This window comes from Vicia villosa, unplaced genomic scaffold (genome assembly GCF_029867415.1).
Source record: "Vicia villosa cultivar HV-30 ecotype Madison, WI unplaced genomic scaffold, Vvil1.0 ctg.000305F_1_1, whole genome shotgun sequence".
Taxonomy (NCBI): domain Eukaryota; kingdom Viridiplantae; phylum Streptophyta; class Magnoliopsida; order Fabales; family Fabaceae; genus Vicia; species Vicia villosa.
In genome coordinates, this window is record NW_026705133.1 from 280876 (window position 1) to 296928 (window position 16053).

Sequence of the window (16053 nt, forward strand, 5' to 3'; positions counted from 1 at the left end):
CAACCTGGAATTTTTGAAGAAATGCTGGGGCACAGTGGGGGATGAGATTGTGTTTTTCATTCAAGATTTCCACAAAAGAGGTAAGCTCTCAAAAGCTGTTACAACATCATTTTTAGCATTAATCCCTAAATGTGAATGTCCTTTAAGCCTTGAAGAATATCGCCCAATATGCTTGATTAGTGGTATGCTTAAAGTTGTTTCACGAATATTGGCTGTGAGAATGAGGACGGTAATAGGTAAATTGATATCAAACAACCAAACAACATCTGTGCTTGGAAGACAAATCCTTGATGGCGTGTTAGTCACAAATGAAATCTTAGACTATGCAAAAAGGAGTAAGAAGGAGTGTTTGGTGTTCAAAGCTGACTTCCCACAGGCATATGATTGTGTAGACTAGAACTATCTTAGGCGTATGTTAAGACGCATGGGGTTTGGAGAAAGATGGATGAGTTGGATGGAAGCTTCTTTATTTTCAAGCTCGATGTCAGTTTTAGTCAACAGGAGTCCAACAGAGGATTTTCAAGTGATGAGAGGCTTAAGACAGGGAAATCCCTTATCTCTGTTTCTGTTTACATTAGTCACAGAAGGATTAACTTGTATGATGAGGCAAGCTATTAATAGAGGATTGTATAAACCTTTCAAGTTAAATGAATTATATGAGTGTAGCATATTGCAATTTGCAGACGACACGATAATATTTGGTGATAGATCATGGCATAATTTGTGGACCCTTAAGGCTGTACTAAAAGGTTTTGAAATAGTATCTGGACTGACAATTAATATGAACAAAAGTAAAATATATAGAGTATGTCTTAAGGAGTATCAGTTAGAGGCTTTCTCATTGTTTTTGGGCTGTAAAATTGATAGCATTCCATTCAAAATTTTGGGCTTCACAGTGGGTGGGAATCATAAGAGGATTGACTTTTAGAAACCAGTTCTGATGCCATTGAAAGATAAATTATCTTCTTGGAAGGGTAGGCTACTATCTATTGGAGATAGGGTGACATTGATTAACAGTACCCTCACGAACATGTCGAGTTACCAATTCTCGTTCTACAAACTTCTATGAAAAGTAATGAAAGATATTATTTCTATACAAAGAAATTTCTTGTGGAACGGTGTTGGGGACAAAAACTCGATATCTTGGATATGTTGGAAAGAGGTGTGTAGATCTAAGGAGGAAGAAGGCCTGGGTATTAAGCATGCGGGGAGATTCAACAAAACACTTTTGTCAAAATGGCCTTGGAGGATGTTAAATGAGGAGAATGCAATTTGGAGTGGAGTGTTGAGAGGAAGGTAAGGTGATATCAGTAACATAGTGTAGGGTGATGTTGCAACTGATTCATTATCGAAGGAATCATTATGGTGGAGTGACATTATGGAATTGTGTGGTAAGGAAAAAGGAGTAATGAAGAAGATCACATCAAGACTAGGAGAAGGAAAAACTATACTTTTTTTTGGAAAAACAAATGGGTTGGGGTTGATGCTTTGGCAGTTCAATTCCCGTATCTATATAATGAAGTATTTCTTGAAGAAATTACCATCTTCAGTGCTGGGAAATGGATTGAAGAGTCATGGGAATGGTCATACATCAAAGGTGAAGAGGTTTTAGGGAGAGAGGACACAAAGGAATATGAGGAATTAAGGATATGTTTGTTTGGGATCAGCCCTGCAGTCAGCAACAGAGACATGTTTATATGGCCACATGATAGTTCTAATTGTTTCACTGTGAAATCGTGGTACAGTATGTTAAAGCCACACTCTGCTATGGCGCTTATGGCTATTCTACAAGAGAGCCTCAGTCTCAATTAGGGAGCAGTCGTACCTTCAAAAATTCAGATATTTGGGTGGAGAATGTTAAGAGATAGGCTGCCAACGAGGAGCCATCTCCATAGAAGAAATATCATTACACATCAACAGCAATCCAGGTGTGTATTTTGTGAAATGCAGGTCGAGGATGTTCAACATCTATTTTTGCATTGTACTAAATTAGCTCCATTGAAGAATATATTGTTTATGTGGCTTGAAATGCAACAACCTGCTGTTTTAGATAGCTGTGAATATTTGTTGTATTGGGTAGAACAATTACAGGGTAAGTTGAAGAAAAACATCTCTCCAGCCATTTGGTTAGTCCACTGTTGGTGTATTTGGAAGGTGTGAAACGATATTATATTCAACAATGCAAAGCTAGATTTTGAAGATCTGTACTACATGATATTGTGGTATTTATGGTGGTGGATTGTAGCATCCTCAAACATAAAGAGTAACTTCTATGAGTGGTATAAAAACCCTCTATTATGTGCATGATGCTACTTTAATGTATTGTAGCTTAGCTTCTTTTTCTTTTCTTGTAATTGGGGTGGTGTACCCTTAGTACATCTAATCTTAATACAAGAAGCTGCTTATGAAAAAATATATAATTTGATAAGAAACATTTTATAATATTCTAAACACGTATGAAAAAAATATTCAAAAATTTAAAAGATATTTATAGAGACTAAAAATAAAATTTAAGATATTTATAGAGATCAAAAACATATTTAATCCTATAATATAATATTAAAAAAAATAGAAATCAGACCGGTATGAATACACCAACGAACAGATATACATGTCATACCGTGTGAAACGTTAGTTTAAATAGAGAAAGAAAGCAAATATAATTGAAATTCTGGACTCAGACACGCGATGTCTTACAGGATGTCACGACATCATTATCTGAATGTTTTCAAACAAATGAACAAAGAGTAAACAATAAACAACACAGGAAAATTGTTAACCCAGTTCGGTGCAAACACACCTACATCTGGGGGCTACCAAGCCAGGGAGGAAGTCCACTATAAGTAATATTAATTCAAGGTAATACAACTCAATATTACGCCTCTCACTTAATATCTACCCAATGCAACTTCAATCTAAACAACTAGACCAGAGTTCCTACTCACTCCCCCTTAATCACAGCAGTGATGAAAAACTAACAGACGAAAAGCAATAGAAGACACTCTTCAAAACACAACTTGATCTTGCTTAAAAGCTTTGATCAAGTACAATAGTACTCTTGCTTAAAAGCTTCGAGTACTTTTTACAACTCAAAACAGAAACACCTAGACCAAGACAATCATCATGATGATTGTTTGGCTTACAAGAAATCTAATACACAGACGAACAACACCACAAACTTCTGGACGGCAAACCCTAAAAAACCATTTTTCCAGCAGCTTCTTCATTTGCTATATATATAACCTTGCAGCAGCTGGGCCTTGGATCCAATAATAGTTTTAAACCTAATTAAAACCATTTTCAAAAGACAGAGATCCATCGCATAACGTTGTTCTGAAACAAGGCAGTATCCAAAGTTTCCAAAAGAGGCGCGCAAATACTTAACAGATCAAATAACCATAACGCGAACATAGTAAAACACAGCAGCTTCGGATGTCATGACATCGGTCTTGACATCAGGTAAAAGCATGCACAAAAAAAAAACTTCAAGAGAAAAAACCTTCAAAACAATGCATGTCATGACACCAGGTTTGACATGATAAAACACTAATTGTTTTACCAAAAAATACAGCCAATCAAAAACATCTACAAACTCCCCCTTTGGCGAATTTTTGGCTAAAACAATAATAGATGATACCATCAGAGATCAGAGTACACGCAGCAGCCAATAGAAACAAGGATCCACCAAAAAACAGAATACATTCTGTTAGCCAACAACATCTTGCTCATAGTACAACCAAGGAACCAATCAACAACCAAATCATCATCTATCACTTTCTCCCCCTTTCTAGCCACAAAAGAAGCCAAACAACAGATGAAGATTTACACTTCAGAATCATTATCCTTACTCATTTCCACATCATTGAAGCTACTAGTCCGAGCATCCTCACCCTCCTCAGCCATCACTACCAACAGAATGATCATTACCACCATCAGCAGAGTATCCTTGACAGTCAAGAAAGAAATAGTGCTGATCCCACACCCAATTAATTGCTATAATCCTTCACAAAGACAAATGCCTAGTTTGCTTATTAGATTTTCGAATTGATTTGCATCCAAGGCTTTTGTGAAAATATCAGCTAGTTGAAGGGTTGTAGCAACATGTTCCAAGACAATTGTTTTATTTTCAACAAGATCTCTAATGTAATGATGTCTAATATCAATGTGCTTGGTCCTGCTATGCTGAATAGGATTCTTTGAAATGTTAATGGCACTTAAATTGTCACAATATAATGTTATGACATCTTGTGTGACATTGTATTCAGATAACATCTGTTTCATCCAAACAAGCTGAGAGCAACTACTTCCTGCTGCAATGTATTCTGCCTCTGCAGTGGACAGAGACACACAATTTTGTTTCTTGCTGAACCATGAAATAAGATTATTACCCAAGAAGAAACATCCTCCTGAAGTACTTTTTCTGTCATCAGCACTTCCTGCCCAGTCTGCATCATAATATCCAGTGAGAATGGGTTCACACCCATGAGAGTAGAGCATTCCATATTCACAAGTACCATTCACATATTTCAGGATCCTCTTGACTTGATTGATATGGCTGGTTTTGGGTTCTGCTTGATACCTGGCACATACCCCAACAGCAAAGGCAATATCAGGTCTACTGGCTGTAAGATACAGCAGACTTCCTATCATGCTTCTGTATAGACTTTGATCAACACTGGTTCCCTTTTCATCTTTGGTCAGCTTCAAATGGGTAGGTGCTGGTGTCCTTTTGTGAGAAGCATTTTCCATTCCAAACTTTTTGACAATATTTCTAGCATACTTGCTCTGAGAGAGAAAGATTGAGTCTTCCATCTGTTTGACTTGTAGCCCAAGAAAATAGGTTAATTCTCCAACTAGACTCATTTCAAATTCAGATTGCATCTGATCAACAAAATGTCTAGTCATCTTGTCTGACATCCCACCAAATACAATATCATCCACATAGATTTGAGCTATCAGAATCTTCCCTCCTTCATCTTTAACAAAAAGAGTTTTATCTATCCCTCCTTTCCTGTATCCATTGCTAGTAAGAAACTCAGTTAGTCTCTCATACCAAGCTCTAGGAGCTTGTTTCAGACCGTAAAGAGCTTTTCTTAATTTGTATACATGATCAGGGTGGTTTGGATCTGCAAAACCTTTAGGTTGTTCTACATAGACTTCCTCATTCAAATATCCATTCAAGAAAGCACTCTTCACATCCATCTGGTATAGTTTGAATTTCAGAATACAAGCAATTCCTAACAATAGCCTAATTGACTCAAGTCTGGTAACAGGGGCAAAGGTTTCATCAAAGTCAATTCCTTCAACTTGGATGTATCCTTGAGCAACTAGCCTTGCTTTGTTTCTGATAACAGTTCCCTGTTCATCTGACTTGTTCTTGTAAACCCATTTAGTTCCAATGACATTAGTACCTTTAGGTCTTGGTACCAGCTCCCATACTTCATTTCTTTCAAACTGACCTAATTCTTCCTGCATGGCATTAATCCAGAACTCATCTGTTAATGCTTCCTTGACATTTTTAGGTTCAATTTTTGACACAAAACAAGAGTTTGAGACAACTTCTCTTGACCTTGTAACAACTCCACTGTTGAGATCTCCTATAATAAGATCTTTAGGATGATCTTTCTGAATTCTTATAGAGGGACTCTTGTTAGGAGGTTCAGTCTCAGCCTCTGTGATAGTGGGACTGCAATCATCTTCTCTTGTAGATCCTTCTGCTGTAAGATCCCAGAATGTTCCGACATCTTCTGTGACATCTGCTTGATTGTGAACATCATCAACCACAACATTTATGGATTCCATTATTGTTTTGGTTCTTGAGTTGAATACTCTATAGGCTCTGCTGTTTGTAGAGTAGCCCAGAAAGATTCCTTCATCACTCTTGGGATCCATCTTCCTCCTGTGATCTCTATCAGTAAGAATGTAACACTTACTACCAAACACATGGAAGTATTTGACAGTGGGTTTTCTTCCCTTCCAGATCTCATATAGGGTGGTAGAGGTTCCTTTTCTTAAGGTGACTCTATTATGTACATAACAAGCAGTATTCATGGCTTCAGCCCAGAAGTAGATAGGAAGATTCTTAGCATGAATCATAGCTCTTGCTGATTCTTGAATAGTTCTATTCTTTCTTTCAACAACCCCATTTTGCTGTGGAGTAATAGGGGAAGAGAATTCATGATGTATTCCTTCAGAGGAGCAGAATTCAGCAAACTTTTGATTCTCAAATTCCTTTCCATGATCACTTCTAATTCTCACAACACCATTTTCTTTTTCTCTTTGAATTCTTTGACATAGGTCCTTGAAAACATCAAACACATCTGACTTTTCTCTAATAAAGTTTACCCAAGTGTACCTGGAGTAGTCATCCACAACCACATAAGCATATTTCTTTCCTCCAAGACTTTCTATTTGCATTGGTCCCATCAAGTCCATATGCAGAAGTTCAAGAACTCTGGAAGTAGTCAAATGTTTAACCTTTGGATGTGACATCCTGGTTTGTTTTCCTACCTGACATTCACCACATATTTTTCCTTCATCAATTTGTAGCTTAGGAATTCCTCTTACAGCTTCCAGAGAAATAATTCTTTTCATACCTCTTAGATGAAGGTGACCAAGTTTTTGGTGCCACAACTTTGCTTCTTCTTCTTTAGAACAAACAGAAGAGTAGCTGGATTCATGAGACACCCACAAGTAGCAGTTATCTTTGGATCTGACACCCCTCATAACTACTTCCTTTTCTTTATTAGTAACCACACACTCAGCTTTAGTGAAGTTGACTTGGTATCCTTGGTCACATAGTTGACTGATGCTTATGAGGTTAGCTGTCAGGCCCTTGACCAACAGAACACCTTCTAAACTTGGCACTCCTGAACAGTATAATTTTCCAACTCCTTTGATTTCTCCTTTAGCTCCATCACCAAAGGTTACATAACTAGTAGAATGACTTTTGATATCAACAAGCAGATTCTTGAGACCAGTCATGTGTCTGGAACATCCACTATCAAAATACCAGTCTTCTTTGGCTGAAACTCTAAGAGATGTATGGGCTATTAAGGCCATATTTTTAGGTTTCCATTGTTGCTTCTGGGTGGGCATGATCTGCTTAGGCTTGTAAGAAGGAGCTTGATCTGGATATCCATGTAGTCTGAAGCAAAAAGGCTTAATGTGTCCAAATCTTCCACAGAAATGACATCTCCATCTTTGAAACTTTCTCTTCATTTCACCTTTCTCGTGATGTTGAGTCACATGTCTAGACATCGGCTTCAACATCTCAGCTTCAGGTTTAGTTCTGCTACTATCTTGGACATATTTCTTTGCACCACCAAAACCTATACCAGACATATCTCTTGAACTTTTTCCAACCTGCAAGATCTCCTCCAACATATCCGTGCTACTGTTCAACATTTTTACTGATTTTGACATCTGATCAAGTTTGGATTGTAGCAGGATAGTTTCACCATTCAGTTCAGATATAGTTTCATTAAGCTCTTTGTTATCAGCCTCCAACTGCGCTATGTATTTCTTCTGCTTTTCACCTTGTTGACACACTTCTGCACATTTGATACACAGCTTTCTGTAGGAACCTGCCAGTTCTTCAAAGGTTAGCTCGTCTTTCCTAGAATCTTCATTAGAATTGCAAATTCCAGTAAGGGCTGTGACATGTTTGGCTGGTTCTTCTTCAAACTCACTCTCTGAATCTTCATCAGACCAGGAGACTGACAATCCTTTCTTTTGTTTCTTGAGATAGGTAGGGCATTCAGCTCTAATATGTCCATACCCTTCACATCCATGACATTGAATCCCTTTGTTGTGGTTGTACTTTTCTTCTGGTTTAACTCCTCTGCCAGAGTCATAAGATCTACTGATGTCAGATGAGATGTTCTTGACATTAGGTCTTGGCTTCTGGTCCATTCTTCTTATAATTTTGTTGAATTGTTTGCCAAGCATAGCTATAGATTCAGATAGATTCTCTTCTCTACTTTCCTCAACTTCCTCTTGAGAGTTGGACACAAAGGCTATGCTCTTGTTCTTCTTTTCAGAATTTTCACTGATTTCCATCTCAAAGGTTTGAAGAGATCCAATTAACTCTTCTACCTTCATTTTGCTGATGTCCTGTGCCTCTTCTATAGCTGTAACTTTCATATCAAATCTCTTAGGTAGGGATCTAAGGATTTTCCTTACCAACTTTTCATCAGACATTTTTTCTCCCAAAGCTCCTGAGGTATTAGCAATATCGAGTAAATTCATATGAAAATCCTTAATACTTTCATCATCCCTCATCCTTAGATTTTCAAATTTTGTAGTTAGCAGTTGAAGTCTTGACATCTTCACTTTGGAGGTGCCCGCATGAGTAGTCTTTAGGATATCCCAGACATCTTTGGCTAGTTCACACTGGTGCACCAGTCTGAATATATTTTTGTCAATTCCATTGAATAAAGCATTTAGAGCTTTAGAGTTGCCAAGCGCCAATGCCTCTTCATCTTTGTCCCACTCTTCCTCTGGTTTAAGAGTTTTGTTGCCATCTTTATCAGTAATAACAGGATGTTCCCATCCTTTGTTCACAGCTCTCCATGCTTTGCTATTCACAGATTTCAGAAAAGCCACCATGAGAGGTTTCCAATAATCATAATTAGAACCATCCAGAATGGGTGGTCTCATTATAAATCCACCACCTTCTTTGTCCATCGAACCAGAAAATACTTTCCCTAGATCTCACCCAGTAAAAACAGGCAGGGTGCCTGCTCTGATGCCAATTGAAATTCTGGACTCAGACACGCGATGTCTTACAGGATGTCACGACATCATTATCTGAATGTTTTCAAACAAATGAACAAAGAGTAAACAATAAACAACACAGGAAAATTGTTAACCCAGTTCGGTGCAAACACACCTACATCTGGGGGCTACCAAGCCAGGGAGGAAGTCCACTATAAGTAATATTAATTCAAGGTAATACAACTCAATATTACGCCTCTCACTTAATATCTACCCAATGCAACTTCAATCTAAACAACTAGACCAGAGTTCCTACTCACTCCCCCTCAATCACAGCAGTGATGAAAAACTAACAGACGAAAAGCAACAGAAGACACTCTTCAAAAACACAACTTGATCTTGCTTAAAAGCTTTGATCAAGTACAATAGTACTCTTGCTTAAAAGCTTCGAGTACTTTTTACAACTCAAAACAGAAACACCTAGACCAAGACAATCATCATGATGATTGTTTGGCTTACAAGAAATCTAATACACAGACGAACAACACCACAAACTTCTGGACGGCAAACCCTAAAAAACCATTTTTCCAGCAGCTTCTTCATTTGCTATATATATAACCTTGCAGCAGCTGGGCCTTGGATCCAATAATAGTTTTAAACCTAATTAAAACCATTTTCAAAAGACAGAGATCCATCGCATAACATTGTTCTGAAACAAGGCAGTATCCAAAGTTTCCAAAAGAGGCGCGCAAATACTTAACAGATCAAATAACCATAACACGAACATAGTAAAACACAGCAGCTTCGGATGTCATGACATCGGTCTTGACATCAGGTAAAAGCCTGCACACAAAAAAACTTCAAGAGAAAAAACCTTCAAAACAATGCATGTCATGACACCAGGTTTGACATGATAAAACACTAATTGTTTTACCAAAAAATACAGCCAATCAAAAACATCTACAATAATCTTTCAATCCAAGGCATGTGTTAGTGGAAAGCAGGGCCGACCCAAGGGCCAAACTACCCAAGTTAGAGCTTTAGGCCTCAAAAGTATGGGCTTAAAAAAGGCCTCAAATTTTTATCATTTAGTTATAAAAATATATAATAACACTTGAGTTACATTTACATATAATATTGTAGTTGAGTTGATAAATTATAGGTCTCTTTTTCTTTTGGTCTTAGTTCAACTCTTAACAACCACAAAATTAATATTTTAAAATACATTTTAAAAGAATTTACTTTAAAATTTACTTTAGGCCTCTAAATGCCCTACTTACTTTGCTGGTTTACTTAATTTCAACTCCTCTCTCCTAGTTAGTTCTTTTTGTTAAAACATATCCATCTTTTTATGTTATTTTCCCAGCCTCAATTTAGAAAAGCGTGGACATGTTTTATTTGGTGGTGCAAGACATCCAATTCTGCAATCATGCCTAATGTCTACTAATTGGCACAATAAGTTTAGAAAATCTCATTTTACATCAACCATCTAAATATGCATGCATGCATGAAACAAATAAGACCCTTTTGGTACATTCCATCAAAGACAGACTTAAATGATCCATCTAAGCAAACTAGCATAATGGATAAGTTAGTTATGCAAGAGATCAATTAAATCATAAAAGAAATCAATATTCAATTGCTCAAATATTTATTATTTAATAGAAGGGAGATTCTAAAGTAGAAAAGAAACAAAACTAACATACTATTGCATATACATTATATCATCATCACGGTGGAAATGGTGATATCAAACTCTCAACACATATTTCTTCTTGACACCTTCCAAATTTAGTAAACTTAAAAGTATGGTTCTTGAAATTGTAGACACTCATCTTCTCGTTAGATTCCAGCAGCACTTGGTCATCCTCCAAAATATTTTTTACTTTCCAAAAGTCACAGGAAATAGTGAACAATTTTGTCCAAGATTCTTTATTTCCGTATTCTTTCATAAGCCAAACATCACGACCAGAAACTACCCACATGCAATCCTTCCAGACACCCAACTGTCTAGCACTCGCTCTTATGTCTTCATAATCTGGCTGCAAAATCTGTCGAAAACACTCTTTCTTCAAATCAAAAGAAATAATAAAAGAATGACCTTCCCAATTGGAATTTTTATCATAGGCCAACCAATTAATGGTGCCACTCACAAATTGTCCGGAATCTCTAACAAGAATACCTCCAAAAGGAAAATCAGGAATGCTTTTCCAATAATCAGTTCCCAAAGTATGAACCTTGACTTGAGTTTTCTCTACATATATACCCATATAATAATTATTATCAAATAAAATAGAACTTAAAAGAACCACCACCTTGTAATCATCATTCACATGATCATAGCCAAAGCCGAAGCTATATTCTACTCGAATGGCACCAGAGGTTTTTGGCATTTGAATAAGAGGTAATTCATTGATTTTTCGAATGGAAGGGTTCCAGATTATAACCAAACCTCCAAAATGGTTGGAAAGACAGAGAAGACCGTGACAAGAGCCTACGAAGCAATTTAAACCGGTGAGAATATAATAATATCCATTGAAATTGTTGTGAGGATACACAGTTCGCGTGAAGTTAGTGGTGACATTAGGGATAACAGCGTGCAGTAGATAAGGCTTGAGACTACATTTGTGTGGGGGTTTGAAGCAGGATAATAAGTGGAGGCCAAGAGTGGTGGAATGAGTAAGGTGTTTTCTAGCGAATTTGGGATCAGAGATTATGAAATTCCATGATTTGCATACACATCGGAGTTGAAGTAGCAGTTTCACGGGTAGTCTATACAAGATTTCTACAATCAGGTCGAATGGAAGAGACTCGCCGCTGCCGCTGCCGCTGCCAGAAGAAAACAATGTTAGGGTTAATGGAGAGACACTGCCGCCGTTGAAAAGGGAAGCCATGGATGGAGACTGTTTACAATTGCTTGATCAACCCATCAATATTTATTGGCTTTTTTTTTTTATGTTTCAAAACCAATATTTACGTTGGAGTAGAGAGATTGCCACTTCACGTAATCATCCGCTTCTTTTTTTTTTAAGTTGAAATTTTTTCGGTGAATTTAAATTCCATATTATTATGCTTAATAATAGTGGATCACTTTGAATCAAGGTAAATTACTAATACTGAATGTATTAAAACTTAACCGATTAAGCATCACTTCACGCTACTCACCGACTCTTAATTTTGAACTAGTATTAAAAACTCAACTAAATAGCTTAATATGTGGTAAAAAAACTAGGCAACAAAACCACCGTATTTATTTATAAACCTGCTTTATTGCGTTATTATTTTTAGGTTAAAAAACTAGTTTTGTTTTCTGTCAAAAAAATCAATTTCATTTCAATTTTATTTTGAATAATTTGATAGTTTTTTAAGGATAATATCTTAACGCAATCTTTAGATCTCTCACCCATCATTGATATGTCAATGTTGTTGGTTTTTTCAGTAGGTGCATCTATGGAAGCGTTATAAGTTGATGAAATTTTCCGTAGTTACATCTACGAAAGTTTTAAAAATAGAGTGTTATGTAGATTTATCTACGGAACATTCTGTTATATTTTCAAATCAACTACATTTCACTCCCAAACTCTAATTTTTTTAACAAAAATGGAACATCAAATTATAGTAAATCAAAGTAATTGGAAAACCTCAATTGCACTACTGTGTTTTACTATAATTTAATGTTCCATTTTTGTTATAAAAATTGGAGTTTAGGAGTGAAATGTAATTGATTTGAAAATTTAACATAATGTTACCGTAGGTATATCTACAGAACACTCTATTTTCAAAACCTTCCGTGGTGAAACTACGGAAAATTTCATTTAATTTGAGATTTTTTTAACTAATTTAGATTTTCTCAATTAATTTGGGATTTCCCCACTTAATTTGGAATCTTCCCAAATTTCACTATGTTTTAACTTGCGTAGATGCACCTACAGAAAAAACAATTTTTTTGAAAAAAATGTGCTTCCGGAGATATATCTACAGAAGCATTTATTAAACTTTGCTGGGTGGATAAGAGATTCAAGGGGTGTATTGAGATTTTCTCTTTTTAAGTCATCTACTTCTATTATCTATTATCTATCTATTAAAATGAAGGTATTTGGAAATTTCATATCCATCCTTTTGATTTTATGTTTTATCTTTTCTGATTTCAGAGATATAAAAGACTATTTGAAGTCTTGCTTAAACCTCGTTCACTTGACATTTATAACTGTTGAGGTGTCACCCCAACAATTTTTCTTATTATTATTATTATTATTATTATTATTATTATTATTATTATTATTTATTTTTTATTTAAATGTATAATGTATTAATTGTCAAGCATTTTGAATTTTATTTTTCAGGTAAACTAAAGCTGTAGAAGATGGAATGACTCTCTTATATTCACTCTTTTCTAATGAATCATTGGATTTTTAGTTGCTCAATAAACTTTTCCCTCTCCTCAATGTCTTGAATAGTGAAAGATCACATTGAGAGTTGTAATAAAAAACTACACTCTTTAAACCATATCTTATATATTATAAGTCTTTCAACATCCATTCAAACTCTTCAAAACTATAATCACAAAAACACAACAATAAACATGTAAAAATCAAAATAAACAGAGAAAACGAAAAAGTTGAGAAGGAGAAGAAGAGAAGTCCAAATTGGAAAACAACAAAAAGCAACTTGCTGGAAAATCTTTGGGCAAAAAACTGCAACCTTTGTATCCTTTGAAATCACACACGGAACTACTCAGAAATTGCCGCGTCTCCGCCGTAAATCACCACTCTGACCACCAGAGTCTTTTTCTCTCTCGCGGAGTCTACACCGTCTATGTCCGGAGAAAGTTGTTTCAAATGATTCTTTGAACTCAAAAGAAGTTGAGAAGCCTCTGATTCAGAAAAGCTCTACGAATACGGTGAGCAACTCAACAGCTCCAAAGACAAATATCAGGTCTATATAAATCTTCCATTCTCACTTTTTATTTAGGGTTTTACATTTCCATCTTTAATTAGGGTTTTTGTTTGATTTTAACAGCTTCAAGAGATACCGTTCAAATAATAATCCAGTCTAAACATGTTGTGAATCAGTGGCTATGTTAAAGCATTATTAAACAGTTTAATTAAACATGTTTCGCTGACATAATTAAATTGTTTCAAATGATGTTATGGGCTTATAGTTTCGCTGACATAATTAAATTGTTCTATCTTCCCCTTCATATACTTTAGTGCAATCATCAATGCAAGTTGTCATTGGAGATGCTTTTCATATGCCAAAATTTTGTATTAAGTTCTTAATGCACTTAAGCCACAATTATTGCAAATATAGTTATTTCGATTAGCAAATCAATCGTTTGGTTTTTGTAACTTTCAAAATCTGTCTTTCTTTCGATTTCCAATATTGATTTGCAAATGCTAAGTTATGCTAACAAGTTTGGTTTTTTTCCGAATACAACGTGATTTTCACGAGATCAGAAATTCCGGTAAGGTTACTACTTCAAGCTCGGTATATATATATATATATATATATATATATATATATATATATATATATATATATATATATATGTGTGTGTGTGTGTGTGTTCACTCATCTGACTTTCTACTCAACGTGTTTTATTATTTGTTTTGTTTCCAAATATGTGATGTGGTTGTGATTTCTCGACTTCTCAATGCTACGCTAGCAATGCTTGAAATCCAATCAACAACCAACAACAAAAGAATAAGGTTTGTCATATCCTCTGGCATTTAACTCAGGTCCTATTTGGATAAACAAATTAATTAAACACTTATCACATACTCACTTATCTTATAAGTGCTTACGTAGAAGGTATTTCTATAACAAAAGATATTATAAAGTCAAACCATTATCATATTATTTGTAAGATGTTTTCATGAACTATAGAGAGCTTATGGAAATAAGCTGGAAAAAAACTTATTTACATGTATCAACACAAGTTGTATTTTTAAGCTCAAATAAGCAATCAAAGAGAAGTTATGGAAATAAGCTAAAAATAGCTTATATACATGTCAGAACACATGTTATTTTCTTAAGCTTAAATAAGTGAATTCAGACAAACTCTTGATCTTTTAAGTTTTATATTGACTACTTCTTTTTATAACTATTTTTTGTTATTTTGATTTTAATATTTGAATTTTAATGTTTAAGAATTATACATTATTTTTTTAAGCTGAATCTTAGTATTTATATAGATGTAGACAACAGCCTGGCCAAGAATGATTGTTTCTCTCATTCTGTCAAGTTTCCATTTATGAACAAAATGGTTGAATATGTGGATTTGGGTTATGATCACATTATAATGACCGTATGATTTCTCAATTTTCTGCTCTTTCAATATGAAGTTTCACATTTTGATTGCAGACTGTTCTCCTCAAAGTAGCAATGTCCTGCCAAGGTTATTTTGGAGCAGTGAAAAGACTTTGGGTGAAATGCAAGCTAATTTTAATTCTTATATCAAACTGTTTATGCTTATTATATCCAATTTAATATCTTAACTTATTTTTTCTGTCAATTTTGTTAATCGAGATATATGTTGTTTTTTCCACAAAATCTAATTACCAATTTTTTTTTTTTACTTTTCAATGTGTGTCTTCTATTTGCAATCCAAACATTGTCTTTCTATGTTGTATCCAAATAACAATAACTAATATTTTCAGGTGTTGAATCATCTAGCGTTGATATGAAGGAATAAAAGGTGATTGTAAAAAGAAATGTAATAGCAGAGGAAGTTTATGGGAGGAAATGTAATGGCCAGCCTACATGTATACCATTTAATGACTTGGAGATGGAGTTTGAAAAGATGGTAAATTTTGTTAGAATATGTATACCATTTTGGGACAGCATGGCTTTGTTATTGTGTTTAGAATATGTATTCTTCATTTAAGTTATTTGTGATTTGGTTTGAATTGAGGATAATTTTCATGTACAAATTTGTAGTCAAAGTTTGAATGGGAAATAGCTTTAGTTCTTGGTGTATTGCTCAAGACTTTTTGTGTTAATGGTTTAAGAAAAAAAGATAGTGATGATTAGTGTAAATAAACATAAAAAAGTTAAATGGACTTTTTGTAGAACTTTTTTTTATCAATTTATGTAACTATCACTACTACATGTATTATTAAATTCTCAATATTAATAATATAGTTAAAAAATTTGTAAAAACAAATCAACTATTGTCATGTTATTAAAATGTCTCGAAATATCATATTTGACGATATTATTAAAGATATGAAAACATTGTTATAGCAAATAACCAAATGTATATTATTTTAGCTTTTTAGCTTTTTATGCTATCTTTAAGATTCGACAAGACACATATATAAATTTATAAAAATG

General features: G+C 34.8%; 1 protein-coding gene across 1 annotated transcript; it reads right to left on the reverse strand.

The window, feature by feature from the left end:
* Window positions 1-10448: 10448 nt before the first annotated feature.
* On the reverse strand, window positions 10449-11612 carry LOC131626559 (F-box/kelch-repeat protein At3g23880-like). The gene has a single exon (XM_058897382.1). It carries the CDS (start codon window positions 11610-11612, stop codon window positions 10449-10451), a length of 1164 nt encoding a protein of 387 aa, XP_058753365.1.
* Between the last annotated feature and the right edge of the window lie 4441 nt (window positions 11613-16053).

Coding starts and splice junctions, on each gene's coding strand:
- LOC131626559 (XM_058897382.1), bottom strand. CDS start 11,612: ATGGCTTCCCTTTTCAACGGCGGCAGTGTCTCTCCATTAACCCTAACA.